We start from the raw sequence: 16175 nt of genomic DNA, 5'->3' as shown, positions 1-16175 counted from the left end.
GCAGGTGATTCTCTGTGAGTTTGAGGCCAGCCTGATCTACGGAGTGAGATCAGGACACCTAGGGCAAGATGTCTCAAAAATTTTTTTTAATTATTAAAAAGTAATAGGTGTTATAGTTATAGAGAGCCTAATCACATGCCTCTCTTTCCAACACACATCCCTTGTTCGTCAGAACACACACATCTTGACCTTAGGCAATCTTTGATTTCCTTCATTAAATTCAGCTAGAAAATGGTTCAAGGACCTCCTTTTAGACAATCTGCTGTCATCCCTCCCTTTGCAACATGACAGATTTATCCCGAGAAAGTGGAAACACCAGAATACAGGGCTTCCGGGAGCAGCTTGAGCATCTGGAAAGCTGAGGCAGGAGGATTGAGTTCAAAACCAGCCTGGACGACAGAGTGAGACACTGTCTCAAAATAGCCAGCAGAGAGAGGGAGGGAGGCAGAGCTCAAGAATGATCCAGAACTTCCACCTGTAATCTGAATCATGCTCACTTACATGGATGCTCACGCACACCACCATCACAACCACCATCACCACCACCACCACCACCATTACCATCACTACCACTATTACCACCACCACCACTACCATCATCATCACCACCACCACCATCACCACCACCACCACCACCACCATTACCACCACCACCACCACCACCACCACCATCACCACCACCACCACCACCACCATCACCACCATCACCATTACCACCATCACCACCACCACAATTACCACCACCACCATCATCACCACCACCACCATCACCACCACCACCACCACCACCACCACCACCACCATTACCACCACCATCACCACCATCACCACCATCACTACCACCACCATCACCACCATCACCATCACCACCACCACCATTACCATCACCACCACCATTACTACCACCACCACTACCATCATCATCACCACCACCACCATCACCACCACCACCATCACTACCACCACCACCACCACCACCATCACCACCACCACCATCATCACCACCACCATCACCACCACCACCACCACCATCACCACCACCACCACCACCACCATTACCACCACCACCACCATCATCATCACCACCACCACCACCACCACCACCATTACCACCACCACCACCATCATCATCACCACCACCACCACCACCACCATTACCACCATTACCACCACCATCACCACCATCACCACCATCACTACCACCACCATCACCACCATCACCATCACCACCATCACCATTATCACCATCACCACTTTAGCACCTCCTTCTATGTCTCTGACACCCCCTTGCATTGAAGCATAGAATGAACTGTGTACGTCCTTGTGGCCTCTTGGCGTCCCCTGGTTGGGTACCTGAACCACTGCTGGGGGGGTCAAGATTGCCCTCAGGCATTTTCTGCTTTTCCTTTAGCTGGCCAAGGTCTACTCCTACGCACATGGATGGATGCACCAAGGTTGGAACTGTGGGGACTACTTTCCAGACGGCATCACCAATGGGGCATCCTGGTATTCTCTAAGCAAGGGTGAGCAGTCCTGGGAATGGCCCGCTGAGGAGGAGACGGCTTCTCAGGGACAGACACAATGGGGAATACTTGGGATGGGGATTAGAGAAATAGAGAGCTTCCAAGCTGTCATTTTAATAGTCTATTCAGGACCCTGAAAGACCAGGGAGGGGGTAGTATGTGGTTTTATAAAACTAGTGTTTCATGCCCTAGTCTGTTGGCGCATAGGAGAAAAAGGGTGAGGCCCAGGGAAGGGTGAGGTTTCTGAAATTAAATTGGCTTGGAATTAATCTTGTTGGTGTGCCAGCTGTGTGGTTTAGGCTAATTGCATGGCCTCTCTGTGCTCTCATTTCCCTGTCTCTAACTAAGCCTGATACCACACTCGCCTCATAGTTTTGGTTCTTTAAGTAAAACAGTTAGAAACACCTGTCTTCTAAATGCTGTTTTCTAAAGGACAGACATGAGCTTCAGGCAACAGCTTGGCCCATGCTTCTTCAAAGAATTTCCACCCTCAGCCAAACCTGCACTATCCCAAGGTTAACAATGATTAGTCAGGTCAATCACAGTGATTGTCTCAGCAGTGAGGTCTCTGATAACAGTATCCTGAGAAGTTGTCAGACATAACAACGTGGAGCCCTTGCCCTGTGTGTCCTGAGTCAAACTCTCAGAGTAAGGCCCAGTGATCTGTGTTTGGCTGGATGGCCCCGCCCTATAGGAGCCATTAGTGCATGGGAAGAAACCAGTTGTTCAGTTATGGTTGCCGGTCTCTGTATTTGAGACAGAGCTTCACTATGTAGCCCAGGCAGGCCTGGAACCTGCTATGTACCCCAGGCTAACCTTGAGCCCATAGAGATCCTCCTGATGGCCTCTGCCATCCCTTAAAGGGCTGAACCATGGTGCTAGACACCTTTATTGATTTTCTTATACAGCGTCTTGCTCTGTAGCTCAGATAACCTGGAACTTAACACTCCTGCCTCGTTCTGCCTCCTGAGGGCTGGGATCACAGCTGTGAGCCACCGTGGACATCTTTGTGTGACATTATACATGGAACGAACTTTACTTTTATTTAGTCTTTGTGTGTGGGATACAAGTTTTATTAGCACCATTTGCTAAAAAATTTTTCACCCTTATCAAAAATTATTTGAGCATATATACCAGAGTTCCTGGGCTCTGCCTTCTGTCTACCTAACTCTGTCCTTACAGCAGTACTGGATTATTTTGATTAGTGAACCTTTGATATCAGAAGTGAGATCTCCAGCTTTGTTCTCCCCTCCCCCCAGCCCGCAGGGCTATTGTGCCTTTGTGATTTCATATCATTTTAAGATTCTATGTCTAATAATTCCATGTGAGAGAAATGCAGGCGGCTGTGCTGATTAAGCCAATTAGAGAATAAAAATCCTTTAATTTGGGCTGGCAACCATGAGCCAACTCACATCTCACAGCTTTGGCGCCAGAGCTCAGGGTTTAGTGTTTTTAAAGACAAAACCACAGGCAGAGGCAGGCAGATCTCTGTGAGTTCAAGGCCAGCCTTGTCTACATAGTGAGTTCCAGGGTAGCCAGGGCTACACAGTTGCATCAGCGTTAGATGAGGTCAGAGTAATCTTGTAACCTTTGCTTTTGGCACAATATAGTAGTTATTTCAGATATAATGTAACAGTTATCTGCAGTAGAGGACTGAGAAGCATTTGAGCAGACCAGATTAGGTCTGGATAAGATGGTGTTACCTTAGCTACTGCATATGTAAATTTTAGAGAATATATATGCTATAAAAATAATCAGAAATGACAGTGACTCGGTTGGTCACTTTAGCCTGACTAGATGTCCTTGAATTGATGAATTTTAATCCACGTGAAGGGACAATATAAACATCATTCTAATAATCAGAGATATACCAAAACAATTGATTCAATCAGACAATTGAATAATATGAACACACAGAAGAAGCCAGTATTTGGTAAAGAAAAACTAAAACACAGATGTCTACCGCTTTTCTGTGAGTCAAGTTTGCTGGGCCATTTTCAGACAGTGTTTGTGTGCCTAGCTGTGAGACATGAAGCGAGCATCCTTCTCCACTCATCTCTCAGGTCTACAGAACATCGCAGCTCAAAGAGAAATGCCATTCCCCCGAAAGCAGCGCCTGTGGGCACTCAACTAAGAGGCAGACAGCAATGAGAGGTGCAAGAGAAATCAGGGGTTGTAGAGGTGTACAGTGGGTCGCAGCCCTTGGTGCACAAGTGTGAGGACCTGAGGTCAAGTTCCCATCACCTTGGCACTTGAGAGAAGACAGGAGAGTTTTTGTACTTGCTAGGGATGAGCTTAGCTCCAGGTTCAGGTGAGAAACCTTCTGTCAAGAGAGTAAGGCAAAGACTGATAGAGCAGGACACCCTACTTCCTTGAGCATCTACACATGCAAACACACTCGGAAGGGGAATTCAATCACGAAACGGAAGAAACATGAAGGATTCTGATGAGCAATAACCAAAGGGAGAGAAAGACACCCAGCCTGAGGCTCAGGAACAACTCTGTTTTCTTAATCAGGGTTCCTATTCCTGCACAAACACCATGACCAAGAAGCAAGTTGGTGAGGAAAGGGTTTATTCAGATTATACTTCTATGTTTGCTGTTCATCACCAAAGGAAGTCAGGACTGGAACTCAAGCAGGTCAGGAAGCAGGAGCTGATGCAGAGGCCATGGAGGGATGTTACTTACTGGCTTGCTTTCTTACAGAACCCATGACCACCAGCCCAGGGATGGCACCACCCACAATGGGTCCTCCCCCTTTGATCACTAGTTGAGAAAATGCCTTACAGCTGGGTCTCATGGAGGCATTTCCTCAAGGGAGGCTCCTTTCTCTGTGATAACTCCAGCTTGTGTCAAGTTGACACACACAACCAGCCAGTACATCTGTGTAGAGTAAAGTCAACAGATGTCATGAATTTGAAGAGAAGCTGATGAAGATGTAGAGGAGAAACTGTGACTAACGAGAAAGATGGGCTGTGGCAATGGTGGGTGCCTGGACACAAAGACCAGCTGCTGTCTCTTTCCCTAGGAATGCAAGACTTCAATTATCTCCATACCAACTGCTTTGAGATCACCCTAGAGCTGAGTTGCAACAAGTTTCCCCGGCAAGAAGAGCTGCAAAGGGAGTGGCTGGGTAACCGGGAAGCCTTAATCCAGTTCTTGGAACAGGTAAAACCTTGCTCTTTGACTCTCCTGGTTGCAATATGCTTCCAATGGCGGCTGGGGTTGCCACAGGCTCAGGCCCCAGCCCCAGCTCTGACTCCATTCAACTAGCACTCTACTCCTGGATGTTTTCCCCTCAATGTCCTGGAACACAAGTGTCTGTCCAAAACTTTACTATAAGCAGGGCCCTCTAGAATGGGTCCAGTGGAAACAAGCCAAGCTCCACACCCAAAACCCGCTCAGAATCAGCAGCCACAGGGAGCTGCTGCCTCAAGTGCATGGCAGAGGCTCCTGTCAGAAACAGGAAAGACAAGGCTTCAGAGGAGGTGGAGAAACTGGACTCCTTAGGTGCTCCCAGTGAAACGTGATGTCGCTTCTGTGTTAAGCAGTGTGACAAAGCTTCCAGAAAATTAAAAATCAGGCTGAAGTTTTAGCTCAGTGATAAAGCTCTTGCTTAGCTTGTGAGAAACCCAAAGTTGTGTCTTCAGACCCACAAAAGCAACCACAATTAGAATAAAATTGTTATTCAGCACTGATAAATCCCAAAGAAGTGAAGTCAGTCAGACAGACAGACAGAGAGGCAGCCAGGCAAACATACAAACAGAAAGAAGGGAAGGGAGGAAGGAGGGAGAAGAAAGGAAGGAAGGAAGGAAGATTATTCAGCTTTCAAAATTAAGTGAGCTCTGACACACACCTTAGCAAGGCTGGACCCTGAGGACATTACGCTAAGTGCAACAAGCTATGACTCCATCTGTTTAGATAGAATTCATGCAACCGCACAGACAGAACGTAGAATGGTGGCTGGGGCTAGAAGAGCAGGAGGTGGGGTAGAGATGGGAGGAATGGAGACTTTCAATTTATGGAAAGCGGTTTCAGTGTCATCAGATGAGGAGAGTTCTAGAAGAGAGGCACACACTGCAAATGTGCGTGATAAACCGGGCTGTACAATTCACAGGGTTAGTATTAGCACAATTTATTTTAAGTGTGTGTGTATGCACACATGTGTGCATGTTTGTATATGTGTGTTTGCATGTTTGTATGTGTGCGTGCATGCATGCTTGCACCCGCATTCATACCTGTTTGTGTGGAAATCAGAAAGCAAGTTGTGGAAGGGAGCCTGTTCTCTCCTTCCACCATTTGGGTCCCAAGATCAAACTCAGATTGCCAGCCTTAGCAGCAAATGCCTTTAACCACTGAGCCATCTCGATACATCACAATCTAAAGTTTCTTCCTTTCTTCTTCAAAGATTTATTTATTTATTTCATGTATGCGGGTTTATGAGTACACTGTGGCTGTCTTCAGACACACCAGAAGAGGGCATCAGAGGGCATCGGATCCCATTACAGATGGTTGTGAGCCACCATGTGGTTGCTGGAAATTGAACTCAGGACCTCTGGAAGAGCAGCCGGTGCTCTTAACCTCTGAGCCATCTCTCCAACCCCTAAAGTTTCTTAATTAAAACAAAATTCAAGATTAGACTAGCAGGAGACTGTGGAGAGGTGGCTTGGCAGTTGAGAGTACTGGGTCCTCTTTCAGAAGATCCGAGTTTGATTTCCAGTATCTTCATGGTGACTCACAGACATTTGTGACAGTAGTCCCAGGGGTCTGAGGCCCTCTGCTGGCCTCTCCCAGCGACAGGCAGGCACTTGTTGCAAAGACACACATGCAGGTAAAACACCCAAACATTTGAGACTGGGCTGCTAATGGTGACTGTCGCCTTCTCACAAGCACAGGAGCCTCCTCACTTGCACGGAAACTTTGAGAAGAAAGGCAGCTGTGACAGAGTAGCAGGGTCACTCCCCCTACTGAGGAGGGGTTATGAGGAACAGTGAAGACCCATGAGAAGGGAGAAAGGCCAGAACCTCCTCCCCCTACCCCTGCTGTGACCCTAACTCTCAGTGGCCACTCTCTCCTGCAGGTTCACCAGGGCATCAAGGGAATGGTGCTTGACGAGAACTATAACAACCTCACAGGGGCTGTCATTTCCGTCACCGGCATCAACCACGATGTCACTTCAGGTAGGAAGGGAGTTTCTGCCCCTCGTGTCCTTCGGTAGAACTGGGGACCAGTTCGTTAGCCGGAAAGACCAGCTTGTAAGCCATCAAGGACACTGAGAGGAGGGTGAGTACCGTGTACAGGAGTGAAAAGGAAACACTGCGTCAAGCAGCTAAGGCGTGGGTAAGGAAATGCTTCTACTTCTGGAGTGAGCAGGTTCATAGAGCAGGGAGCGAGTACCCTTGAAGAGAATGGAGCCCCTGGTCAGAGCCCAGGAACTGCTGTGGAGACAGCCGTGGGCGTATTTCTGGGCTAGGCACCATTAATAAAGATGGAGTGCGGGGTTGGGGATTTAGCTCAGCGGTACAGCACTTGCCTAGCAAGCGCAAGGCCCTGGGTTCGATCCCCAGCTCCGAAAAAAAAAGATGGAGTGCAATAGGCCAAGAAGGACAACCACTCTCATGTTTGTTCTCCCCTCTGGCTCAGGTATTTCCCATGTGTCCGTTCAGACAAAGCTAACAGATTCCTCCTATAGGCTGGGTCTGAGGCAAGGTAAACAGTAGAGGGTAATTATGGAGCCACCTAGAACATTCTGGAAGGGCATTGGCTGGGTTTCTTCTGCTGTTGCTATGATAAAGTAATCTGAAAAAAGCAACTTAGGGGAGAAAGGGCTTGTGGTTCACAGCTCCAGAGTAATCCATTGTAGATGGGGCTCAGGGTGGCAGGAACTTGAAGCTTCTAGGGAACTCAGATCACCATGAGGAGATGGAGCTATGAGCTTCTGCATGCTAGGAGTCAGCTCCTTTTCTCTACTTACAAGGACCAGGATCCCAACTGGGAGTGGTCACCCAACAGTGGGCAGGCGCTCTCACCTCAGCTAACACAGGACACCTCACAGACATGCCAGGCTAGTCAGCCTCTCAGGCATGCCCGGCTTGTCTCCTTGCTGACTGTCCCAGCTGAACTGACCTCCTGCCAGTCTTAGGAGTTCCTCTGTGTTGAGTTTTCATAGACAGCAGTAGCTACTCACCTCCCGAAACAACCTCGTTTGCTACCAAGCAAGCAGCTCACAGATCATGCCGTCTGTCCAGCCTGGAAGAACTCCCTGCTTCGTGTCCTTAGAGGTGGGCCCAGAGCTCTTCAGAGACAGGCTTGTTTAAGGAAAAGGCAGAGTTCTAGAAGAATTCTGTCACCTCAGTCTGGCAGGATGGGGAATCTTCCAGCCCAGCAGCTGCACGCAGGAGCGCGGAGGGGTCAAACTTCAGCACCATCCCTGGGAGCACTGGCTGCTGGCCTTGGTTCTTTCTCATTAAAAAGGGTGGGGGAAATCTCTGAACTGTCAGAGCCACTAAGAATGAATACCACAGTTAGGCCCCGCTTTCGGGATGGATCGTCGTGAGGATTAGAACTCACTGCTCTAGGGACACTGACTGTGCTACTTAGCGAAGCACCTGGTGTTGGTTATAGGTGGAGAGAGCCAAAGCCCTCTTTGAAGAAACATCTAGAAATGGAGCTTTTGTAACACAATTGCTAATCACCCCTGAGCAAGAGCCCCCAATTAAGACAATAACCGTTTCTGGATACAACCTAAACTGTCCAACATGCACATAATGACGCCCTGCATTGCTCAAGTGTTTGGAAGTAAATTACAGGGCTGAGGTGTAGCTTAGTAAAGCACTTACCTAACACGGAGGAAGCTCTGGGGTCAGAATCAGCTCAGCATGTTGGCTCACACCTATCCTAGCATTCGGGGGCACTCAAGCTCATCCTTGGAACTCCTAAGACTGGCAAGTGGCTACATTGTGAGGCTGAGACCGGACTGGAAGACCTGAGATCCTGTCCAAAAGAAAAAAAAAGTGAGAAAGGAAAAAAAGAAAAACAAAAATAAGAAGGAAGGAAGGAGAGAGAGAGAGAGATACATTTCAGACATTTAATAATATCAGGAAAAAAAATGTCCTTACTACTGCCTGTATCGTTCTTTGTTTTATTTCTCACAATGTAGTCCCAGCTGGCCTGGAACTCACAATTCAGACCAGGCTGACCTTGAACTCACAGAGATCCTAGCCTTCGTCTCAGAGGTGAAGTGTTGGTAGTGAAGGTACACACCGTCACACCTGGTGGCCAGTGTCACTCCTCGTTGAATTTATTTATCTTTCATATTCATTACTTTTTCAATAATTTGTTTATTTTTGGCATGGATCTGTAAGGACACACTTGTGCCACAGTGAGTGTGAGTTCTAGGAATTCACTCAGACCCTCAGCTTGGTGGCAAGTGCCTCTTTTTGTTGTTGTTCATTTGTTTCCTGAGGCAAGGTCTGACCGAGGCTGGCCTTGAACTCCTGATTCCCCTGAGGGGTCCAACATGCTCAGCTTTTAGTTATCTCTTTTTAAAGATTTTATGTATGCTTTGGTCTCTGTGTGGGCATCTCACCTGCATGTCTATAATTGTACCATATACATGCAGTACCCACGGAGGCCAGGAGGGGGCATCTGAACCCCAAGAACTGGAGTTACTGGAGTTAGAGACAGTTGTGAGCCACCATGTGGGAGCTGGAAACCAAATCCAGGTCCTCTCCAAGAGCAGCCAGGGCTCTTAATTTCCCGAGCCATCTCTCCAGACACCTTCACGATTGATTCTCAAGGGATGAACGGTCATTAGCCCAAATTCTATAACCCTGCCCTAAAATAATAGGCTTCTTTTTAATTTTTATTTTCTCTTTAACTTTCTTCTGAAGGTGATGGAAGAAATTATAATCAGTGAGGGCTGGAAATGTGACTGTTGCTAGTATGGTTACCTCGTGTGCAGGAAGCCCTGGGCTCAGTCCCAGCATCACAGAAATTAGGCTTGTAATCCGTATAATCCCAGAACTGTGGGTGGGAGGTGGGGGGTGGGGTTAAGGCAGAAAGATGGTACATTTGAGGCTATCTTCAGGCAGAATAACTAGTTTGGGGCTATATAAGACCCTGTCTTAAAAATATTCTCCAGCTGGCATGGTAGCACATCCTGTCATCCCAAGACTCGGAAGGCTGAGATAGGAAGATCATGAGTTCGAGGGGCCCTCCTGCATAATGACTTTGATGCTAGCTTGGGTCACACGAGACCCTGTCGTCTCAAAGAGGAAATGGGGGTGGGGTGAGAAAAGTGGGATTCGCAAGCCAGACCGTTTAGTGGTCATTTGGTCTGACTCTTCATGTTTAACGTCCCTGGGTGGTGGGTGTCCAACCCGGATGCTGGGGTTTGCTGGTTAGATTGTGCATGGCTCGGCTATGTAGCCTTTCCAGGGTCTTGACTCAGCTCCTGAGTACACGCTCATCTACACAATACTTCGTTTCCTTCCATTGGAAGCTGTTCATCACAGAAGTTTCTGCTTCTCTCTGGCAAAATCTGCCTCCCTACAACTTGAGACTAGGGCACTCATATTTATTTCTTCCCACGTTCTTTTCTTCTAAACGGCCTTTTGAATGCCAGAGGGCTCAGCGTTTTCTTATCAGGCAAAGTATCGGGCAGACATTTCCCCCTCTCCCCTTTTCTCTTTCTTAGCGACTTTCTACTGGGCGCGAGTCTGCTTTAGACCCAGGATTTAGAACAGACCATAGTGTGAAGCACAGCCCAGTGAAACCTTTCCAGGAGTGACTGCTCCTGAGGAACATTCTTCATAGCTGTCAGACATCGAGGAGGAAAACAAAACAAAACAAAACAAACCAGGCTTGTGGTCAGCTCAAACTGTCCCGGACAGGTTCGGACTGACTGAAGCATGTTTGAAGTCAGCTGACTGAATTACATCCTTCTGATGTTTAGGTGAACACGGGGATTATTTCCGGCTGCTGCTTCCAGGTACTTACTCAGTCACTGCCAAGGCATCAGGGTATGAGCCCAAAACAGTGACTGTGACCGTGGGGCCTGCGGGACCAACACTGGTAAGCCTCAACCTGACCTGTGAATGCCATCTTCAACGTCCCATTGCTGGATTGTTCCCTCTTGACGTTTCCTGGTGCATCGCTGGCACTGCCTGTCTCTCTCATCTTCCTTCCTCCTCTGTAAACTGGTGTTAATACTTTGTCATTGTCAGGGTTTCTTTTGCTGTGACCAAAAAAACAATTTGGGGAGAAGTCAAGACAGGAACTCAAACAGGGCAGGTTCCTGGAGGCAGGAGCTGATGCAGAAGCCGTGGAGGGGTGCTGTTTACTGACCGTCTCAGCCTGCTTTCTTATAGATCTAGGACGTCAGCCCACGGATGGCACCACCCACCAGAGGCTGGGTCCTTCCCCTTGATCGCAGATAGAGAAAATACCTTACAGCTGGATCTCATGGAGGCATTTTTCTCAGCTGAGGCTCCTTCCTCTCTGATGACTCTAGCATGTGTCATGTTGACTCACAAAACCAGCCAGTGCACACACTTAATCCTCAGGAATCGCAAAGATGAAGCACGGGTCCGTAGAGATGTTATACAGGCTGGTTAGTAAGCGCTGGAGATTTCCCCAGATAGCACTGCTGTTATTCAAGGCCATAAACAAGAACCACCACTAGGTGGCGCTCCGCAAACCGACTGTGCCCTGTGGTCTCAGGCTCACTTTCCCATGGCTGCCACCAAGGACCAGCCACCTCCAGTCCTCAACTCTCCACAACTCTCCTTTATAGAAAGGATGAAGAGCAAAGAACAAGTTGATTTACATCACGGAAAATTTTCACTTTAGAAAGTTAGAACCTCAGAGTGTAAAGGGGCATGGACGTCAGTCCTCCCAGAGCTCCAGCAATGAGCTTTTTACATGCGGTACTCAGTGCCGGGCATCAGGTCCTGAAGGAGCGCTTTCCAGAATTATCCATTTTAATCTTAACAACTACCCGTAGGTATCATGCAATGAGATGGGAGTGGGATTCACCACCTGATGTGTGGCAGGGTCTCAACCCCATGCTCTCAGCCTGTTCCCAGAACCCTGTACAGCCAAAGAGAGCTTCGGGTCTTTTAAAAATTCCTTGGGGAAACTTAGAGATCATCGTCGCCCGCGAACCCACCCCTACTCCTACCTCTCTCTGTCTCTGTCTCTGTGTCTCTCTCTGAATATGTTTGAGAGTGTGTGTGTGTATGTGTGTGTGTGAGTGTGTGTGTGTGAGTGTGTGTATGTGTGTGTATATGTGTGTGTGAATGTGTGTGAGTATGTGTGTATGTATGTGTGTGTATGTGTGAGTGTGTATGTGAGTGTGTGTATGTGTATATGAGTGTGAGTGTGTGTATGAGTGTGTGTATGAGTGTGTGTATGTGTGTGAGTGTGTGTGAGTGTGTGTGAGTGTGTGTGAAAGAGAGAGAGGTGTGAATGTGTGTGTGTGTGTGTGTGTGTGTGTGTGTGTGTGTGTGAATGGGGCCATGGCGGAGGTCAAAGGACAATGTCAGGCCTGCCACCTTATTTTCGGCAGTGTCCTTTTGCTGTCTGCTGCTGCACCCTGTGTGTGCTCTAGGTCAGCTGGCCTGGGAGCTGCCAGGGAGGTTCCATCTCCACCTCCAGTCTCCACGGAGGGTCACTGGGATTATACAAACTCCCTATGGTGCCTTGCTTCAAGGGGTTTCCGGGATTCAAACTCAGGTCTTCACACTTGTACGACAAGTGCTTTATATGACCGACTGTGGGGAGGGAAGACACCACTCCATTGTGCAGAGCCCTATTTCCCAACCAGGCAATCCTCTTTCTTCCCTATCCCACCCTAAAATCAAACGCTCAGCAGCAGCCGCAGTGTACTGTAGGCAAGGCTGTTCGCTGCCAAATGTAAACAGCTCCACAGCATATTGAGTTATGCCTATTTTACCCCCCTACATATCCTTTAAATAAACTAGCATAACCACTCAGTGTGTCAAGTATAACCCAGAGGCACAATCTGTCATTTGGATGCAGTAGTCCCAGACAGTAAGAGCTACCAGTGTGTTTATCCACTTCCCTTCCGTATTAATTTTAGAGCTGTTAACTACTTGCTCGAGGGAAGAAAAAAAAGATGTTTACTAAAGGATTTTTCTCTTGTTTTTGATGTTGTTACAATTAAGAGGATTAAAATGTCTTCCAGAGCCTGGCTTTCTCTGTGGTTCCCGCCTCCCTCCCGATGTTGGGGCCTTTCTTTCTCCTCTGCCCTCTGCTCCTCTTCTTGCCCACCCCTGTCTTTTGTTCCTTTCTTAGGCTTAGGTGTTTACTAACTGGGAAGTAGGAACCGGCCTCCTACAGTTGGCTCTGACTCCCCTCCCTTTTATAGAACTAGCAGAAAATCTGGCTATGGTATGTTTTTTAACTCCCCAGGCTTCTGTGGTTCAGGCTATTACAGGGAGGGGTTGCCAGAGAAGCCCCAGGGAATGTACTTAGGACTTGGTGTCATTCCCTCCTCTTTCCCTGTTTATGAGGGCTCCACACCCAGAGTCCCACGCCCAATCCACAACTCTTTTCCACTTTCGTCCCATGGCCAGAGGACAGTTGTAGACAGCCCTTGGAAGATTGCAGGACAGACGCCCCTGAAATCTTGGGCTTTAAGAATTTAGGGGGATGTGGTGGCACACACCTTTAATCCTAGCACTCTGGACACCGAGGCAAGTGGATCTCTGTGAGTTCAAGGCCAGCCTGGTCTACAGAGCAACTTTGAAGTAGCAGGGCTACAACATAGTGAGACCCTGTCTCAAAAAGAAAAAGAAACAATGGAACCAGACATTCTCTGTCATCTCTGTTGCCGTGCCGCATGCGTGGCCATTCGTGGCAGAAGGTTGAAACACTCATTAGCATGTAGTGGCTCACACAGCCAGCAGGAGGGGAAAAAATGACTAAGTCCCCTTTACCTTTCCATCAGCACTCTTGCCCCAAGCGGGGTATAAGTGGAAATGTAATTTGTACGTATTAGAAAAACACACTTGGGACTCAGTGGTTAAGAGCAATGGCTGCTCTTCCAGAGGTCATGAGTTCAGTTCCCAACAACCACATGGTGTCTCACAACCATCTATAATGTGATCTGATGTCTTTCCTGGCGTGCATGAAGACCATGTACTTATAGACATACAATAAATACATTTTTAAAAAGTTAAAAAAAAAACCCATACATTTAGTCCATCCAGCTGCCACACACTTCATGTCACCAGTGATTAATTCTATGCCACTGTTTTGGGAAACCATTGCCAACTCTGCGGCACCATTAGAACCTGGGGCAACAGGCGTGTGTGTGTGTGTGTGTGTGTGTGTGTGTGTGTGTGTGTGTGTGTGTTAGAACCTGGGGCAACAGGCGTGTGTGTGTGTGTTAGAACCTGGGGCAGCAGGTGTGTGTGTGGTAGAACCTGGGGCAGCAGGTGTGTGTGTGGTAGAACCTGGGGCAGCAGGTGTGTGTGTGATAGAACCTAGGGCAACAGGCATGTGTGTGTGGTAGAACCTGGGGCAACAGGTGTGTGTGGTAGAACCTGGGGCAGCAGGTGTGTGTGTGTGTGTGTGTGTGGTAGAACCTGGGGCAGCAGGTGTGTGTGGTAGAACCTGGGGCAGCAGGTATGTGTGTGGTAGAACCTGGGGCAGCAGGTGTGTGTGTGGTAGAACCTGGGGCAGCAGGTGTGTGTGTGGTAGAACCTGGGGCAGCAGGTGTGTGTGTGGTAGAACCTGGGGCAGCAGGTGTGTGTGTGGTAGAACCTGGGGTAGCAGGTGTGTGTGTGGTAGAACCTGGGGCAACAGGCATGTGTGTGTGGTAGAACCTGGGGCAACAGGCGTGTGTGTGTGTGTGTGTGTGTGTGTGTGTGTGTGTGTGTGTGTGTGGTAGAACCTGGGGCAGCAGGTGTGTGTGTGGTAGAACCTGGGGCAACAGGTGTGTGTGTGTGGTAAAACCTGGGGCAGCAGGTGTGTGTGTTTGGGGGGTCTGAACAGGAGCTTAGCTTCTGCCTTGCCTTTGCAGGTTGACTTCCAGCTCAAGCGAAGCACGACTCAGGTGCACCCTGTGCAGAAAGCTCCTGGCCGAGGACAGGGAAGCAGGGCAAAGCAGCCCCGGACATCCAGAAAGAAAGACCAGGCAGCAAAGCGGCACAGGGGCCCTGCATGAAGCCCAGCACCCAGGGCCACACACAGCGAGGCTATCCCTGCTCTCAAACCCCCATGGCCACACTTCTCTTTTCTTATCTGGGACATATGTAGACGCAGGCACGTACCGAACAGTTCTGAGTGTTTCTGTCTGTCCCAGGATCAAGCCTTCCTTGGGCCAGCATTAAAGGAGTCCGAACCTTCCAGAAACTGGTGCATATATACATGTCTGCTCTGCAACAGGGTTCTGGAGACCTTTCTGGGAGTCTGGTTCGGGTCACTGCATACTGAGACAGTTCAGGCTGGTTGTCTGTCTGTCTGAGAGTCTGGCCTGAAGCTGGTGACAACATGGTGCTGCAAGAAGTTGTCAAAATGACTGCAGTGGGGCTGGAGAGATGACTCAGTGGTTAAGGGCACTGACTGCTCTTCCAGAGGTCCTGAGTTCAATTCCCAGCAACCACATGGTGGCTCACAACCATCTGTAATGGGATCTTATGCCCTTTTCTGATGGATCTGAAAACAGCTACAGTGTACTCATATACATTAAAAGAAACTAAATAAATAATTCTAAAAAAAAAAAAGAAAGAAAGAATGACTGCGGTGCTGAGGTAATCCAGAATGACCTAGGACCATTTCCACAGTGGCCAGTGGTTTCTAGCTTAACTGACCCTCAGGGCTCAGTTCCTCAATAGAAGCAGACCTCAGGCTTCTGCCAGGATGCAGGGGCCATGTTAGGACTCTCCAGGCACTGGAATCCCAAGTCAAACCTCTCTGCTTTGTAGGTTATCCAGCTCCAGGGACTGTGTTATAACAACGTGAGACAGAGAAGGCTGTTGTGAAGTCATTAAGGGTGGGAGTGGTGGGCAGGGCTGACGTAGTAAGAAAGAAGACCTTCTGACTTTGGCCTTGCATTTTCCTGACTGGTTCTATAACCTAGAGTTTTAGAGAGGAAATCTATATAGGAGGCCAGCCTGAGTGGCTGCTGCTGCCCGGTGCTGGAGGGCATCACAGTGAAAGGCATGGGTTTTGAACTCTGACAGACCTGAGTCTTAATTGTAGCTCTGTTCTTTATTTTCTGTGTGGCTGTAAGTTAAAAAAAAAAAACAAAAAACAAAAAACCACAAACAAGGAAACAAAACCCCACCTTGTCTTCCAAACAAGACAACAACAAAAACCACATATTATCTGCCTAGCCCAGAGTTTGGGGAGACTAAAGGTGAGTCTCATAAAACATCAAGGAAGGGAAAGCAACCCCTGCCCGTCCTTCCTCAGAGGATGGTCCTTCAGGCAGGACCTTGTCAGCACAAGCATCTGGACTCTGAGTGTGGTGATGAGTTTGGAAGCAGCAGTCTCCTGAGAGGCTACGCTGAGACCATCCTGCTTCTTTTTTTTTTTTTTTTTTTTTTTTTGTTTTGTTTTGTTTTGTTTTGTTGGTTCTTTTTTTTTTTTTTTTTTGTTTTGTTTTGTTGGTTCTTTTTT

General features: G+C 48.2%; 1 protein-coding gene across 1 annotated transcript in view; it reads left to right on the top strand.

The window, feature by feature from the left end:
* The window catches only part of Cpn1 (carboxypeptidase N subunit 1), a 28869-nt gene extending 13967 nt beyond the window's left edge, over nt 1-14902 (top strand). Inside the window, exons 5-9 of the mRNA NM_053526.2 lie at nt 1412-1523; nt 4552-4691; nt 6604-6703; nt 10480-10598; nt 14575-14902. Of these exons, the coding sequence (NP_445978.1) occupies nt 1412-1523; nt 4552-4691; nt 6604-6703; nt 10480-10598; nt 14575-14718 (615 nt within the window). The 3' untranslated portion in view covers nt 14719-14902. The remainder of the gene's footprint in view (nt 1-1411; nt 1524-4551; nt 4692-6603; nt 6704-10479; nt 10599-14574) is intronic.
* The last annotated feature ends 1273 nt before the right edge of the window (nt 14903-16175 follow it).

The sequence above is a fragment of the Rattus norvegicus genome, chromosome 1 (assembly GCF_021556685.1).
Source record: "Rattus norvegicus strain SHRSP/BbbUtx chromosome 1, alternate assembly SHRSP_T2T, whole genome shotgun sequence".
Taxonomy (NCBI): domain Eukaryota; kingdom Metazoa; phylum Chordata; class Mammalia; order Rodentia; family Muridae; genus Rattus; species Rattus norvegicus.
Note: the sequence above shows the minus strand (reverse complement) of the source record. Positions and strands in the feature narration are given on the sequence as shown.